Raw genomic sequence first — 13,369 nt, 5'->3', positions numbered from 1 at the left:
TTAAGCATAACTATAACAACTTTATACATAAATTAAAACCAGGTTCAATGATTTTTTTAATCTGTTTACAAATTCAAATTTCAAATGTATCCATCCAATACTGTGTCGATGTGATGGCGAATATGAATCCAGGAATACTGCATTAAGATAAGAAAGTTATGTTTACTCGTATGTATATGCATATAAGATAATATGTAACTGAACGCATGTGTTCTGTACGTAGCTTGAGGATACTTTTTTTTCCTTCTGCCTACGCCAATTATTCAGTTAATTAGGTCGTTCTTTTCTAGTTTTAGTTACAAATATTGCTATTTCTCACGGAATAATAGTTTTTAAAAATTAAAATAAAACACAATTTGGTTATCTATGCCGTATAACCGTGATTTTAAATTTTTTAAAAAGAATTTCAATAGTATTTGAGCTTACTTATTACAAACAAATCGACACTGTCTCTTTGTAATGATTGTATAGATTACGCAGAGTGACCGATACCTTACCGCTAGTTTACGTCTCGCCTGTGTTAGAACTGTCGGGGATCCATACTTAACTTAGAAACACGACATAGAACAGTCATAACTTAGAATTCTCAAAAAATCCACATAACTTAGAAATGTCATAAGCTAGAACTATCTTAACTTAGAAACACATAACGCAGAAACACGCAAGTTAAAAACTTCGTAACTTAGAAAGTCGTAACTTATAACTATCATAACTTACAAACACGGAACTTGGAACTGTCATAGCTTACAAAAACGTAACTTATAAACACACAACGCAGAACCACAAACCTTAGAAATATCATAACTTGTAAACACCAAACTTAGACCTATCACAACATAGAAACACACAACTTGTAACTTTCATAACTTAGAAACACGTAACCTAGAAAAAATACAAAGCAGAACCACAGAACGTCGACAATCATGACTATCACAACTTAGAAACACAACTTAAAACTGTTATAACTTAGAAACACGTAACTTAGAAACACACAACGCCGAACCACACAAATTAGAATCTTCATATCTTAGAAAGACACAAATTAGAACAGGCATTACTTATAAATGTATCTTGTGTCCGCCGTGCTGCGCCGCGCCGCCACGGTGTGTCCGCCGCGCCGCGCCGCGCCGCCACGGTGTGTCCCCCGCGGCCTCACATCTGCACGGCCCTTTGTGCGGCCCGCCCTTGCAGGAAGGCTCCCTCGCCGCGAACTGTCGCCCTTTGCGGTCGGGGTCGTCGCCTAGCTCCCTGGAGCCAGACCCGAGCGCTAGACGCGAAAACAAGCGCCCCGAAGGGCGGGTCAGAGAGGAGAGATGCATTAAGCGTCATGCATGCATACTGTGTGTTATGTATTCAAGCGTTCAAATCCAAACCGGACCAAGTGCCAACATACCCGATTCCGAACGAGGAAAATGTATAAAAAACACATTGCTTCACTTGTTCTATGGAAATAATGATTTGTGACTGTAAGAATAGAGCGGCAGCTCCTACCTGTGATATTTTTGATGAGAAAATCGTAATAACTTGGATATAGTCACTCAGTCCCTTTATTATTTCTTCTGTTGTGTATGCCTAAACTTGATATATTGCAATATGTAAATTAGTTCTTGTTTGGATTTTCTTGTGTATTATCTCTTGTTTTTGAACATTTACCTAGTCCTTGAGTTTGTTTTCAAGCGCATTCTCTATTTGATCGTTAACTCCGTCATTGTTTTACTAAGTTGATTTTTTTAAATATATATTTTTAACTGTGACATATTTAAAGTTGTTAATAAATAATATTAAATATAATGAATCACTAAAATTTTCAAAACCTATAAAAACAATGTTAGCAAAATGAAATCTAGAGCTTAGGTATCTGCCGAACACTTTAAAATCCTTGTTTCGTGTTTACTTTCAGACCTTATAAAACTTGGAAATACGAAATTACATGAGCCAATGTGTTGTGATTTGGAACAGGTGTATGTAAGTTAAGTATAATCTTTTAAATTTTATATAGTTCGAGTCATTCTTGGTTATCAGAAGTTTTAGGCCTATATAAAGTAAGCGAAGGCTTTGTTTGATCAACAAAAGGTCAAATTGATAATAAATTTAAAACAATTGATGATTTTTTTAAATATAAATTGTTTTTTGAAAACTTTGGAGGATCTCTACAGAACATTTTTTTCTTTAGTTTCCAGATTAAATTGCAACGTTGTTTAGAAAACTTTATATTGTCATCCAATTCTCATTTGGCATAACCTCATTTGCAAGTGATATATACGTGGGTTGTTAATATTCCCCAAGAGGCATTTTAACTTGTCATCACTTAAAATTTAGAGTACCTGCCGCAAGATGTAACCACTTTGTTTATGAACATGAAACTCGATATTACCGCAACTTCTCAGAAATTCACACTCGTGCTCAGTATAGTAAAAACTTCATATCTTACTAAGTTTGAGCTTGACGTCTAGTCGGTAATGAGTTCATCAGAGACGGCAGCACATGACCAAAGGAATCGACCTTGCCAAGCGGTAAAGGAACATACAAATATTTATTTTCCTTCAGGAGTTTTGTGAACCCACGGTAAAGAGAAGTAAATATTGCTGGTCAGGGTTCCAAGCTCGGTTATCTCCCGATTGCGAATCCATTGTTTGACCATTGTACCACCTCAAATGTTTTTTGTCGTCAGGGACTATAAACTGGAAATATTAGAAATTGATTAGGATGCAGCATTGATACCTGTATGTGCTGTTTCACTGGACCAAAGGTTTTGCAGGCTGTTCGTAATGTGTTCAATTTATTTAAAAGTAGTATATAATAGGGCACCCGGGGACAGGGTCCTGGGTGGGGTGCCTGTGGTGCCGAGCCACATCTATGACGTCACGCCCATTTGTGACGTCACGGCGGCCATCTTGGATGAGTGTAACGGGACACCGCGTAACGGGACATATCGTAACGGGACATAACGTAACGGGACAAGTATATCACGGCAGCCATTTTGGATCCGCCATCTTGGATCCGTCATTTTGGATGAAGTTATTGTGTTCTAGAAAATTCCGGCGATGTGTTATCCGCCATTTTGAATGATGACGTCACCGTTGCAATTTTTGTTACGGTCGCCATCTTGAAATTTGGACGCCATCTTGAAAATCTTTAATTATTATCCGATTTTAATGAAAAAAATTCCAAAATTCATAAAAAAATAACTTATTCGAATTATGATTGATTATATCGATCACCGTCCTCGGTTCGAACCCGGTGAGTCCAAAAAAAAACTAAAAATGGCGACAGGCTCCTTTCTCAATGGTGGATGCAGGCAGACTGACTCCTACCACTTTTTTTCAAAGCATATATATCGTCAGCTGGTATGACGACATGTCCGCCATCTTGTCTTCATCCGCTGGAGATCACCATCTTGTTTTTCGTCTGCTAGAGTGTGCCGATACCATGTAGTATAATTATCTGGTCACCATACTTTTGTCCTCAGCTGTTGACATTGAACATTGACCTTGACCTTGAAATTTGACCTTGAACTTGAAATTTGACCTTGACCTTGAAATTTGACCTTGACCTTGAACTTTGACCTTGACCTTGAAATTTGACCTTGACCTTGAAATTTGACCTCGACCTTGAAATTTGTTCTTGACCTTGAAATTTGACCTTGACCTTGAAATTTGACTTTGTCCTTGTCGACCATCATGGATCCGACATTTTATGTTCAGTACATGCTACCAGGAGCTACCACATGCTGGAGTATGCCATATTGTGTGTGTACTTGTATTATAGAGTAAATTTCCATCTGGATAATTTTATTCTAACCCGCTACAGTGCAGTAATCATTTATTATGGAGGTGCCCCCCGCCATCTTGAAATTCGGCCGCCATCTTGAAATCATGTAATAATGTAGCTATAAAAGCGGGAAAAAATCCAAAATTCATTAAATAAATTAGTAATCCATATAATGATTGATTGGATCGACTAAGGTCTTTGGTTCGATCCCTGGCCGATACAAAACAACTTTAATTTTAAAAAAATACTAAAAAAGTGTTAAGTTTGAGAAAATAAAAATACCACAAGTTCTTTTAAAAAAAATTTATTACATAAATTCAATACACTACTACAAGTACAAAAAAATACACAGACAAATTACCAAAGCCTTTTGGATTCCTCGATTCAAACAGTCTTCTTATTGTACGGACTAAGCCTTTTACATGACTTTAAATGTCTATCCGATCCGTTCATCACCACAGCCAGAGACGGACTGAAGTTCATAGCACTTATATATAGTCTCATTAGCCGGTACAACACATGAGTCAAATCAATAACCATGATCATTATACGTCTCGGAGCATTTTTTATATTGACGATGTAAACTATCGAGACGCGAAATTAGTTTATTGCACTTATTGCACTGAAATTGTATTCTTTGAACATTATTAGAACAACCACTTCTTTCATGTCTGCGAGCATTTGAGGTGATAGTAAATGATGCACCACAGTATTTGCACTGATGCGAAGTACGCTCTTCATTAATTGAAGTATTCAATGCTGATGAAACTTCAGCTGATGGTGGAACAGCACATATCGAAGTCTCCTCCAGTGTTGTCAGAGGCGTTGCCAACGGGATCTGCTCTAACATCGTCGACGCCGAGGTCATGATTCCCGTAGTCGATGGTACATCCTCCATCGAGTACGACGTTAAAGTCGGTAAAGATGCCATCGAAGTCTCAAGAACAGGCAATTACGCGACTTATGCACCAGAAGAAACAAACTAGGTGATCCGTACACCGTCGACGACAGTAACAAACTGAGCGTCCTGCTGTCTAGGACTCGTTTATATACATTAACCGGTTTGAATAATACGCTAGTCAAATCAAGAACAATTTACTAAAATACTAGAGTCAAAACAACATTAAAAAAAATAGAAGCACCATCAAAAAAAAAGGAAGCACATTTGGAAGCACCATCAAAAAAAAAGGAAGCACATTTGGAAGCACCTTCAAAAAAGGAAAAACAATAGGAAGCACCGACTACGAAAAAACAGCACATTTGGAAGCACCGTCATCGAAAAGGCAGCACATTTGGAAGCACCGACTACGAAAAGGCAGCACATTTGGAAGCACTGACAACGAAAAGGCAGCACATTTGGAAGCACCGACTACGAAAAGGCAGCACATTTGGCAGCACCGACAACGAAAAGGCAGCACATTTGGAAGCACCGACAACGAAAAGGCAGCACATTTGGAAGCACCGACTACGAAAAGGCAGCACATTTGGAAGCACCGACAACGAAAAGGCAGCACATTTGGAAGCACCAACTACGAAAAGGCAGCACATTTGGAAGCACCGACAACGAAAAGGCAGCACATTTGGAAGCACCATCATCGAAAAGGCAGCACATTTGGAAGCTCCATCAACAAAAAAAAAGGCAAAATGGAAGCACAAGTTACTAGATCTAAGTCTTAGTTAGAAATCAGAATACAAGAAATAAAAACATTAAATTCTTTTAATTTAAATTATTTATTTTATTGCTTCCTCAGTTCCTTGAGTATGAAGGATATTTCTTTGATGCACGAATAGTTTCCTGCACAAAGCGAACCATGTAGAAGTCTTAGCTGGTCAACCAATATGTTTGGATCTTTCCACGATGTGTAATCATTCTCTTCTACCACCATCTTCCTTGCACCTTTATAAATATTATGATTTCTGGTGTCTTCCGTTTTACCACCAACCTCAGGGTAACTTTCATGTTTGAGACGGTGATCATCACAAGCTTGATCAGATTTATTTAATATATCACGTCGTTTCCACCGTTTCGGTCTCAGGACACCACCACATTCTTCGATCTTGGCAGCTTTAGGTGCTTCATCATAGTCTATGTCTTTGTCAACAGCCTCAGAGTCACTGTAACAATCACCGTAGAAGTAATCGTCTTCACCCAATTTACCGTAATAATTCGATGTTGATGATGTTGAAGTGTCTTCATCGTCTTCATGCTTCCTTTTAAGGAGTCCATCATTTTTACAAAGTAGGAAAGATCTACTTGAATTCGGCTGGAATATATTCTCACTTTTCACGTTAAGGATTCTTCCATTGTCTTCATTCTTCCGTAAATCATCAACCTCCTTCAATTTAAGTTCTTTGTCAAGATCGGAAGAGCCAAGAAAATTATTGTCGTAATGCAGATCACTCTTCCTTAGGCTAGTAGATTCATCGTTGTCCTCTAGCTTGTACGCAGGCTTGGCGCTACAAGTTCTGCCATGTCTTTTTAGGCTCTCTCTCCGCGTAAACGACTTGCTACATCGAACACAACTTATCATATTGCGCAGTGGATTTTTAACACAGTCATTCTTCTCGTGTTGTCTTTTATTCTTTCTCAAGATAAACTCTTTACTGCAAAACTTACACCTATGTTCTTTCGATACAGCGTCAGATCCCAAATCAGAATTCATATTAGTTACTGAGACTAATGCCAGATACCAATTGAGTGTTTTAAATTAGATCCAATACTTAAATAGAAATTTTTTCATATTTCATCAGCGAGAATTAATATATCTCATGCAAAAGTACTTTATGCATGTAGTTCTGCTTTTCAACAACAGATGTCGCCACATGTTGCTTGCAGGTAAATAATATTTAGTTCTTTTATGCGGGATGCGGGATGCTCACTAACGATCGCAAAAGAAGGATGGCTTCGCTAGACTCCAAGGAAAAGGAAGTTCGTCTTGCATGTTGGTGCTCCACAGATGTCTCATGGAATAATATTAATTTGACTGAGTAATCATATGTGTTAATTCCACCTGATAAAAATATTGCAAGTTTTGATTTAGTAACAGAAATTATCAGATTAAATGTAACTCCAAATAAAATGACATGTCTCATTAGAAAAAAAAATCCATGCAGAGAGCGGGATCTCAGAATAGTCAGAAACACTTGAAGAAACCACAGGAATGATTACAAGAACACGGGAAAACCCATCAAAATATTGACAAGAATAATCAGGTGCACACGGAGAAAACCACCATAATATTGACAAGTATAATCGGAAGCACACGGAGAAAACCGCCACAAGTTTTCTTTGTTATCATAAAATTACAGAAAAAAATTAATAAAAAAAAACACAACAAATTCAAAAACTAATTCTGGCTTGTGAACTTCTCATTGTTGAGCAAAGATAGCAAACACAACAAATTCAAAAACTGATTCTGGCTTGTGAACTTCTCATTGTTGAGCAAAGATAGAGTTCTAGTCCAAGCCAGAATCAGTTTTTGAATTTGTTGTGTTTTTTTTATTAATTTTTTTCTGTAATTTTATGATAACAAAGAAAACTTGTGGCGGTTTTCTCCGTGTGCTTCCGATTATACTTGTCAATATTATGGTGGTTTTCTCCGTGTGCACCTGATTATTCTTGTCAATATTTTGATAGGTTTTCCCGTGTTCTTGTAATCATTCCTGTGGTTTCTTCAAGTGTTTCTGACTATTCTGAGATCCCGCTCTCTGCATGGATTTTTTTTTTCTAATAAGACATGTCATTTTATTTGGAGTTACATTTAATCTGATAATTTCTGTTACTAAATCAAAACTTGCAATATTTTTATCAGGTGGAATTAACACATATGATTACTCAGTCAAATTAATATTATTCCATGAGACATCTGTGGAGCACCAACATGCAAGACGAACTTCCTTTTCCTTGGAGTCTAGCGAAGCCATCCTTCTTTTGCGATCGTTAGTGAGCATCCCGCATCCCGCATAAAAGAACTAAATATTATTTACCTGCAAGCAACATGTGGCGACATCTGTTGTTGAAAAGCAGAACTACATGCATAAAGTACTTTTGCATGAGATATATTAATTCTCGCTGATGAAATATGAAAAAATTTCTATTTAAGTATTGGATCTAATTTAAAACACTCAATTGGTATCTGGCATTAGTCTCAGTAACTAATATGAATTCTGATTTGGGATCTGACGCTGTATCGAAAGAACATAGGTGTAAGTTTTGCAGTAAAGAGTTTATCTTGAGAAAGAATAAAAGACAACACGAGAAGAATGACTGTGTTAAAAATCCACTGCGCAATATGATAAGTTGTGTTCGATGTAGCAAGTCGTTTACGCGGAGAGAGAGCCTAAAAAGACATGGCAGAACTTGTAGCGCCAAGCCTGCGTACAAGCTAGAGGACAACGATGAATCTACTAGCCTAAGGAAGAGTGATCTGCATTACGACAATAATTTTCTTGGCTCTTCCGATCTTGACAAAGAACTTAAATTGAAGGAGGTTGATGATTTACGGAAGAATGAAGACAATGGAAGAATCCTTAACGTGAAAAGTGAGAATATATTCCAGCCGAATTCAAGTAGATCTTTCCTACTTTGTAAAAATGATGGACTCCTTAAAAGGAAGCATGAAGACGATGAAGACACTTCAACATCATCAACATCGAATTATTACGGTAAATTGGGTGAAGACGATTACTTCTACGGTGATTGTTACAGTGACTCTGAGGCTGTTGACAAAGACATAGACTATGATGAAGCACCTAAAGCTGCCAAGATCGAAGAATGTGGTGGTGTCCTGAGACCGAAACGGTGGAAACGACGTGATATATTAAATAAATCTGATCAAGCTTGTGATGATCACCGTCTCAAACATGAAAGTTACCCTGAGGTTGGTGGTAAAACGGAAGACACCAGAAATCATAATATTTATAAAGGTGCAAGGAAGATGGTGGTAGAAGAGAATGATTACACATCGTGGAAAGATCCAAACATATTGGTTGACCAGCTAAGACTTCTACATGGTTCGCTTTGTGCAGGAAACTATTCGTGCATCAAAGAAATATCCTTCATACTCAAGGAACTGAGGAATGCTGGCTACATACAATAATGGCTTGTTTTACTTGCATTTGTATAATGTAAAGCAATAAAATAAATAATTTAAATTAAAAGAATTTAATGTTTTTATTTCTTGTATTCTGATTTCTAACTAAGACTTAGATCTAGTAACTTGTGCTTCCATTTTGCCTTTTTTTTTGTTGATGGAGCTTCCAAATGTGCTGCCTTTTCGATGATGGTGCTTCCAAATGTGCTGCCTTTTCGTTGTCGGTGCTTCCAAATGTGCTGCCTTTTCGTAGTTGGTGCTTCCAAATGTGCTGCCTTTTCGTTGTCGGTGCTTCCAAATGTGCTGCCTTTTCGTAGTCGGTGCTTCCAAATGTGCTGCCTTTTCGTTGTCGGTGCTTCCAAATGTGCTGCCTTTTCGTTGTCGGTGCTGCCAAATGTGCTGCCATTTTGTAGTCGGTGCTTCCAAATGTGCTGCCTTTTCGTTGTCAGTGCTTCCAAATGTGCTGCCTTTTCGTAGTCGGTGCTTCCAAATGTGCTGCCTTTTCGATGACGGTGCTTCCAAATGTGCTGTTTTTTCGTAGTCGGTGCTTCCTATTGTTTTTCCTTTTTTGAAGGTGCTTCCAAATGTGCTTCCTTTTTTTTTGATGGTGCTTCCAAATGTGCTTCCTTTTTTTTTGATGGTGCTTCTATTTTTTTTAATGTTGTTTTGACTCTAGTATTTTAGTAAATTGTTCTTGATTTGACTAGCGTATTATTCAAACCGGTTAATGTATATAAACGAGTCCTAGACAGCAGGACGCTCAGTTTGTTACTGTCGTCGACGGTGTACGGATCACCTAGTTTGTTTCTTCTGGTGCATAAGTCGCGTAATTGCCTGTTCTTGAGACTTCGATGGCATCTTTACCGACTTTAACGTCGTACTCGATGGAGGATGTACCATCGACTACGGGAATCATGACCTCGGCGTCGACGATGTTAGAGCAGATCCCGTTGGCAACGCCTCTGACAACACTGGAGGAGACTTCGATATGTGCTGTTCCACCATCAGCTGAAGTTTCATCAGCATTGAATACTTCAATTAATGAAGAGCGTACTTCGCATCAGTGCAAATACTGTGGTGCATCATTTACTATCACCTCAAATGCTCGCAGACATGAAAGAAGTGGTTGTTCTAATAATGTTCAAAGAATACAATTTCAGTGCAATAAGTGCAATAAACTAATTTCGCGTCTCGATAGTTTACATCGTCAATATAAAAAATGCTCCGAGACGTATAATGATCATGGTTATTGATTTGACTCATGTGTTGTACCGGCTAATGAGACTATATATAAGTGCTATGAACTTCAGTCCGTCTCTGGCTGTGGTGATGAACGGATCGGATAGACATTTAAAGTCATGTAAAAGGCTTAGTCCGTACAATAAGAAGACTGTTTGAATCGAGGAATCCAAAAGGCTTTGGTAATTTGTCTGTGTATTTTTTTGTACTTGTAGTAGTGTATTGAATTTATGTAATAATTTTTTTTTAAAAGAACTTGTGGTATTTTTATTTTCTCAAACTTAACACTTTTTTAGTATTTTTTTTTAAATTAAAGTTGTTTTGTATCGGCCAGGGATCGAACCAAGGACCTTAGTCGATCCAATCAATCATTATATGGATTACTAATTTATTTAATGAATTTTGGATTTTTTCCCGCTTTTATAGCTACATTATTACATGATTTCAAGATGGCGGCCGAATTTCAAGATGGCGGGGGGCACCTCCATAATAAATGATTACTGCACTGTAGCGGGTTAGAATAAAATTATCCAGATGGAAATTTACTCTATAATACAAGTACACACACAATATGGCATACTCCAGCATGTGGTAGCTCCTGGTAGCATGTACTGAACATAAAATGTCGGATCCATGATGGTCGACAAGGACAAAGTCAAATTTCAAGGTCAAGGTCAAATTTCAAGGTCGAGGTCAAATTTCAAGGTCGAGGTCAAATTTCAAGGTCAAGGTCAAGGTCAATGTTCAATGTCAACAGTTGAGGACAAAAGTATGGTGACCAGATAATTATACTACATGGTATCGGCACACTCTAGCAGACGAAAAACAAGATGGTGGTCTCCAGCGGATGAAGACAAGATGGTGGACATGTCGTCATACCAGCTGACGATATATATGCTTTGAAAAAAAGTGGTAGGAGTCAGTCTGCCTGCATCCACCATTGAGAAAGGAGCCTGACGCCATTTTTAGTTTTTTTTGGACTCACCGGGTTCGAACCGAGGACGGTGATCGATATAATCAATCAGAATTCGAATAAGTTATTTTTTTATGAATTTTGGAATTTTTTTCATTAAAATCGGATAATAATTAAAGATTTTCAAGATGGCGTCCAAATTTCAAGATGGCGACCGTAGCAAAAATTGCAACGGTGACGTCATCATTCAAAATGGCGGATAACACATCACCGGAATTTTCTAGAACACAATGACGTCATCCAAAATGACGGATACAAGATGGCGGATCCAAAATGGCTGCCGTGATATACTTGTCCCGTTACGTTATGTCCCGTTACGATATGTCCCGTTACGCGGTGTCCCGTTACACTCATCCAAGATGGCCGCCGTGACGTCACAAATGGGCGTGACGTCATAGATGTGGCTCGGCACCACAGGCACCACACCCAGGACCCTGTCCCCGGGTGCCCTATTATATACTACTTTTAAAGAAGGGTAAACAGGTCAATTGAAAAAAAAAAAAAAAACTATTGTTGTGTCTCATTACTTTTCAGAACCTCTAATATCATTTCGAGCATTCTTCCTTCACACATTTCACAGAAGAAATTATAGGTGATTACCAGGCAGGTTTAGAGATCCAAAAGATTTATCAACAAAATATTGTTACAACCTATCTGGGAGAGAACTGGGTTCATAATGGGTAGCCCAATTGAGTTTCATTACAGTTTTATTGATTACTAATATTTACATTAATAATAACTAATTCTACTTAAACATGTCCGATCACAAATTACTGGACTTAAAAAAGTTTATTCTCAGGTCACTCAATGTCTGTCAATTGCCACAGTTCACACTCCTCACTGGAGCTAGGCTCAACAGAGGTTCCTTCACCCCATACCCCGCGCCTGTCCGCACACACAGTCTCGCGCCACTCAGTCGCCGCACTCTTACGATCCCGTCGAACTCCACATCACGCCACTCTAGGGGGGGGGGGTGGGGTTCTTTCACCCTCTTCGCCAATGTCGCACTCCCCTTCGCTCGGGATCCGCTCGGAATTGTCGCGGGACTCGTCGCAGAACTCCGCGCGGAACTCGCGGCACTCCGCTGAACTCGGCGTCGCTGCTTAAGTACCTGGGCGCCCTCCTCTGACCTAAGAGAGCGGGTGTGACGAGTCGCGGCATCCCAGGCCGACCCGACGCCCGAACAGTCCAGAAGGACAGCGTCGATTCGCGCTGCTCCGCGCGGCGGCCCGCGGGATTCCCAATGCCCCTCAGCGATAGATAACAGCGCCGAGGAAGGTCGATGCTAGGGGAGCGGAATAGGGAGGGGGTAGCGACGACCCTTGTAATCCGGCCAAGCGCGCGTGGCATGCCTTACGTCAGTGGACCGCACGTGACACGGCGCGTTACGCCAGCTCCAAACCTGGCATCGCTGTCTGGTCTCTCGCTTTCTTAACAATATTCCCCTTCGCCCATTACTATAGAAGTTTTGGGACCATAATACTATCTACAACTAGAATCAAGGCGTGGAAACAAATTTCGCAGAACTTTGAAGTAAAGATTGACATCAGACAAGGTGATGAACTGTCTCCCTTTATTTTAACGGTTTTGGAGAACTTGAGAAAGGATTAGATGCTGACTGTGGACTCCAGTTGAATGGCTGACACAACATAAATTTGGGAATGCCAGTAATCCGAATACCCAGTACGATAGGGTAAAAGGCATCGAAACTGTCAAAACTTGTTTACGAAGAAGCACAGAAGGTGGGACTGAAAATTAGTGACGAAAAAACAAAGTATCTGCTAGAAAGGCGAAACAATTATGATGGAGGGAACTGTTTTCAAGAAAATTTAGAGGGTTTATTTTTTTATGGATTGGCGCTGTAATGAATTCTAACAATGAAACGGATCACGATGTTGAGAACAGGATGCAAGCAGCCAACATATCATACTTTGCTCCTAGATCCCTCTTCAAATCAAAGCTGATTTCCATAATCACCAAGATTTGGCGCTTTGTGCCATATTTTTTGAATATTAAGCGCCCCATGCTTTTTTCTCATTTATACTAGTATTGCTTATATACTATTGTCATAAATTTAATTTTAAAATTATTTTTTACTTTTTAGTTTGATAATCTTTAAAAGCATGTTTCTTTAGTTTTTTAAACTATATTTATTTTTAACTTTTTAGTTTGATATTCTTTAAAAGCATGTTTTTTAGTTTTTTAAACTATATTTATTTTTAACTTTTTAGTTTGATATTCTTTAAAAGCATGTTTGTTTAGTTTTTTAAACTATATTTATGTATAATTATCA

General features: G+C 38.7%; 1 protein-coding gene across 1 annotated transcript in view; it reads left to right on the top strand.

The window, feature by feature from the left end:
* Positions 1-1,064: 1,064 nt before the first annotated feature.
* Positions 1,065-13,369, top strand: part of LOC134531325 (homeobox protein unplugged-like) — a 59,406-nt gene continuing 47,101 nt past the window's right edge. Inside the window, exon 1 of the mRNA XM_063367019.1 lies at positions 1,065-1,135. Within this exon, the coding sequence (XP_063223089.1) occupies positions 1,065-1,135 (71 nt within the window). The remainder of the gene's footprint in view (positions 1,136-13,369) is intronic.

This window comes from Bacillus rossius, chromosome 3 (assembly GCF_032445375.1).
Source record: "Bacillus rossius redtenbacheri isolate Brsri chromosome 3, Brsri_v3, whole genome shotgun sequence".
Lineage (NCBI taxonomy): Eukaryota > Metazoa > Arthropoda > Insecta > Phasmatodea > Bacillidae > Bacillus > Bacillus rossius.
Note: the sequence above shows the minus strand (reverse complement) of the source record. Positions and strands in the feature narration are given on the sequence as shown.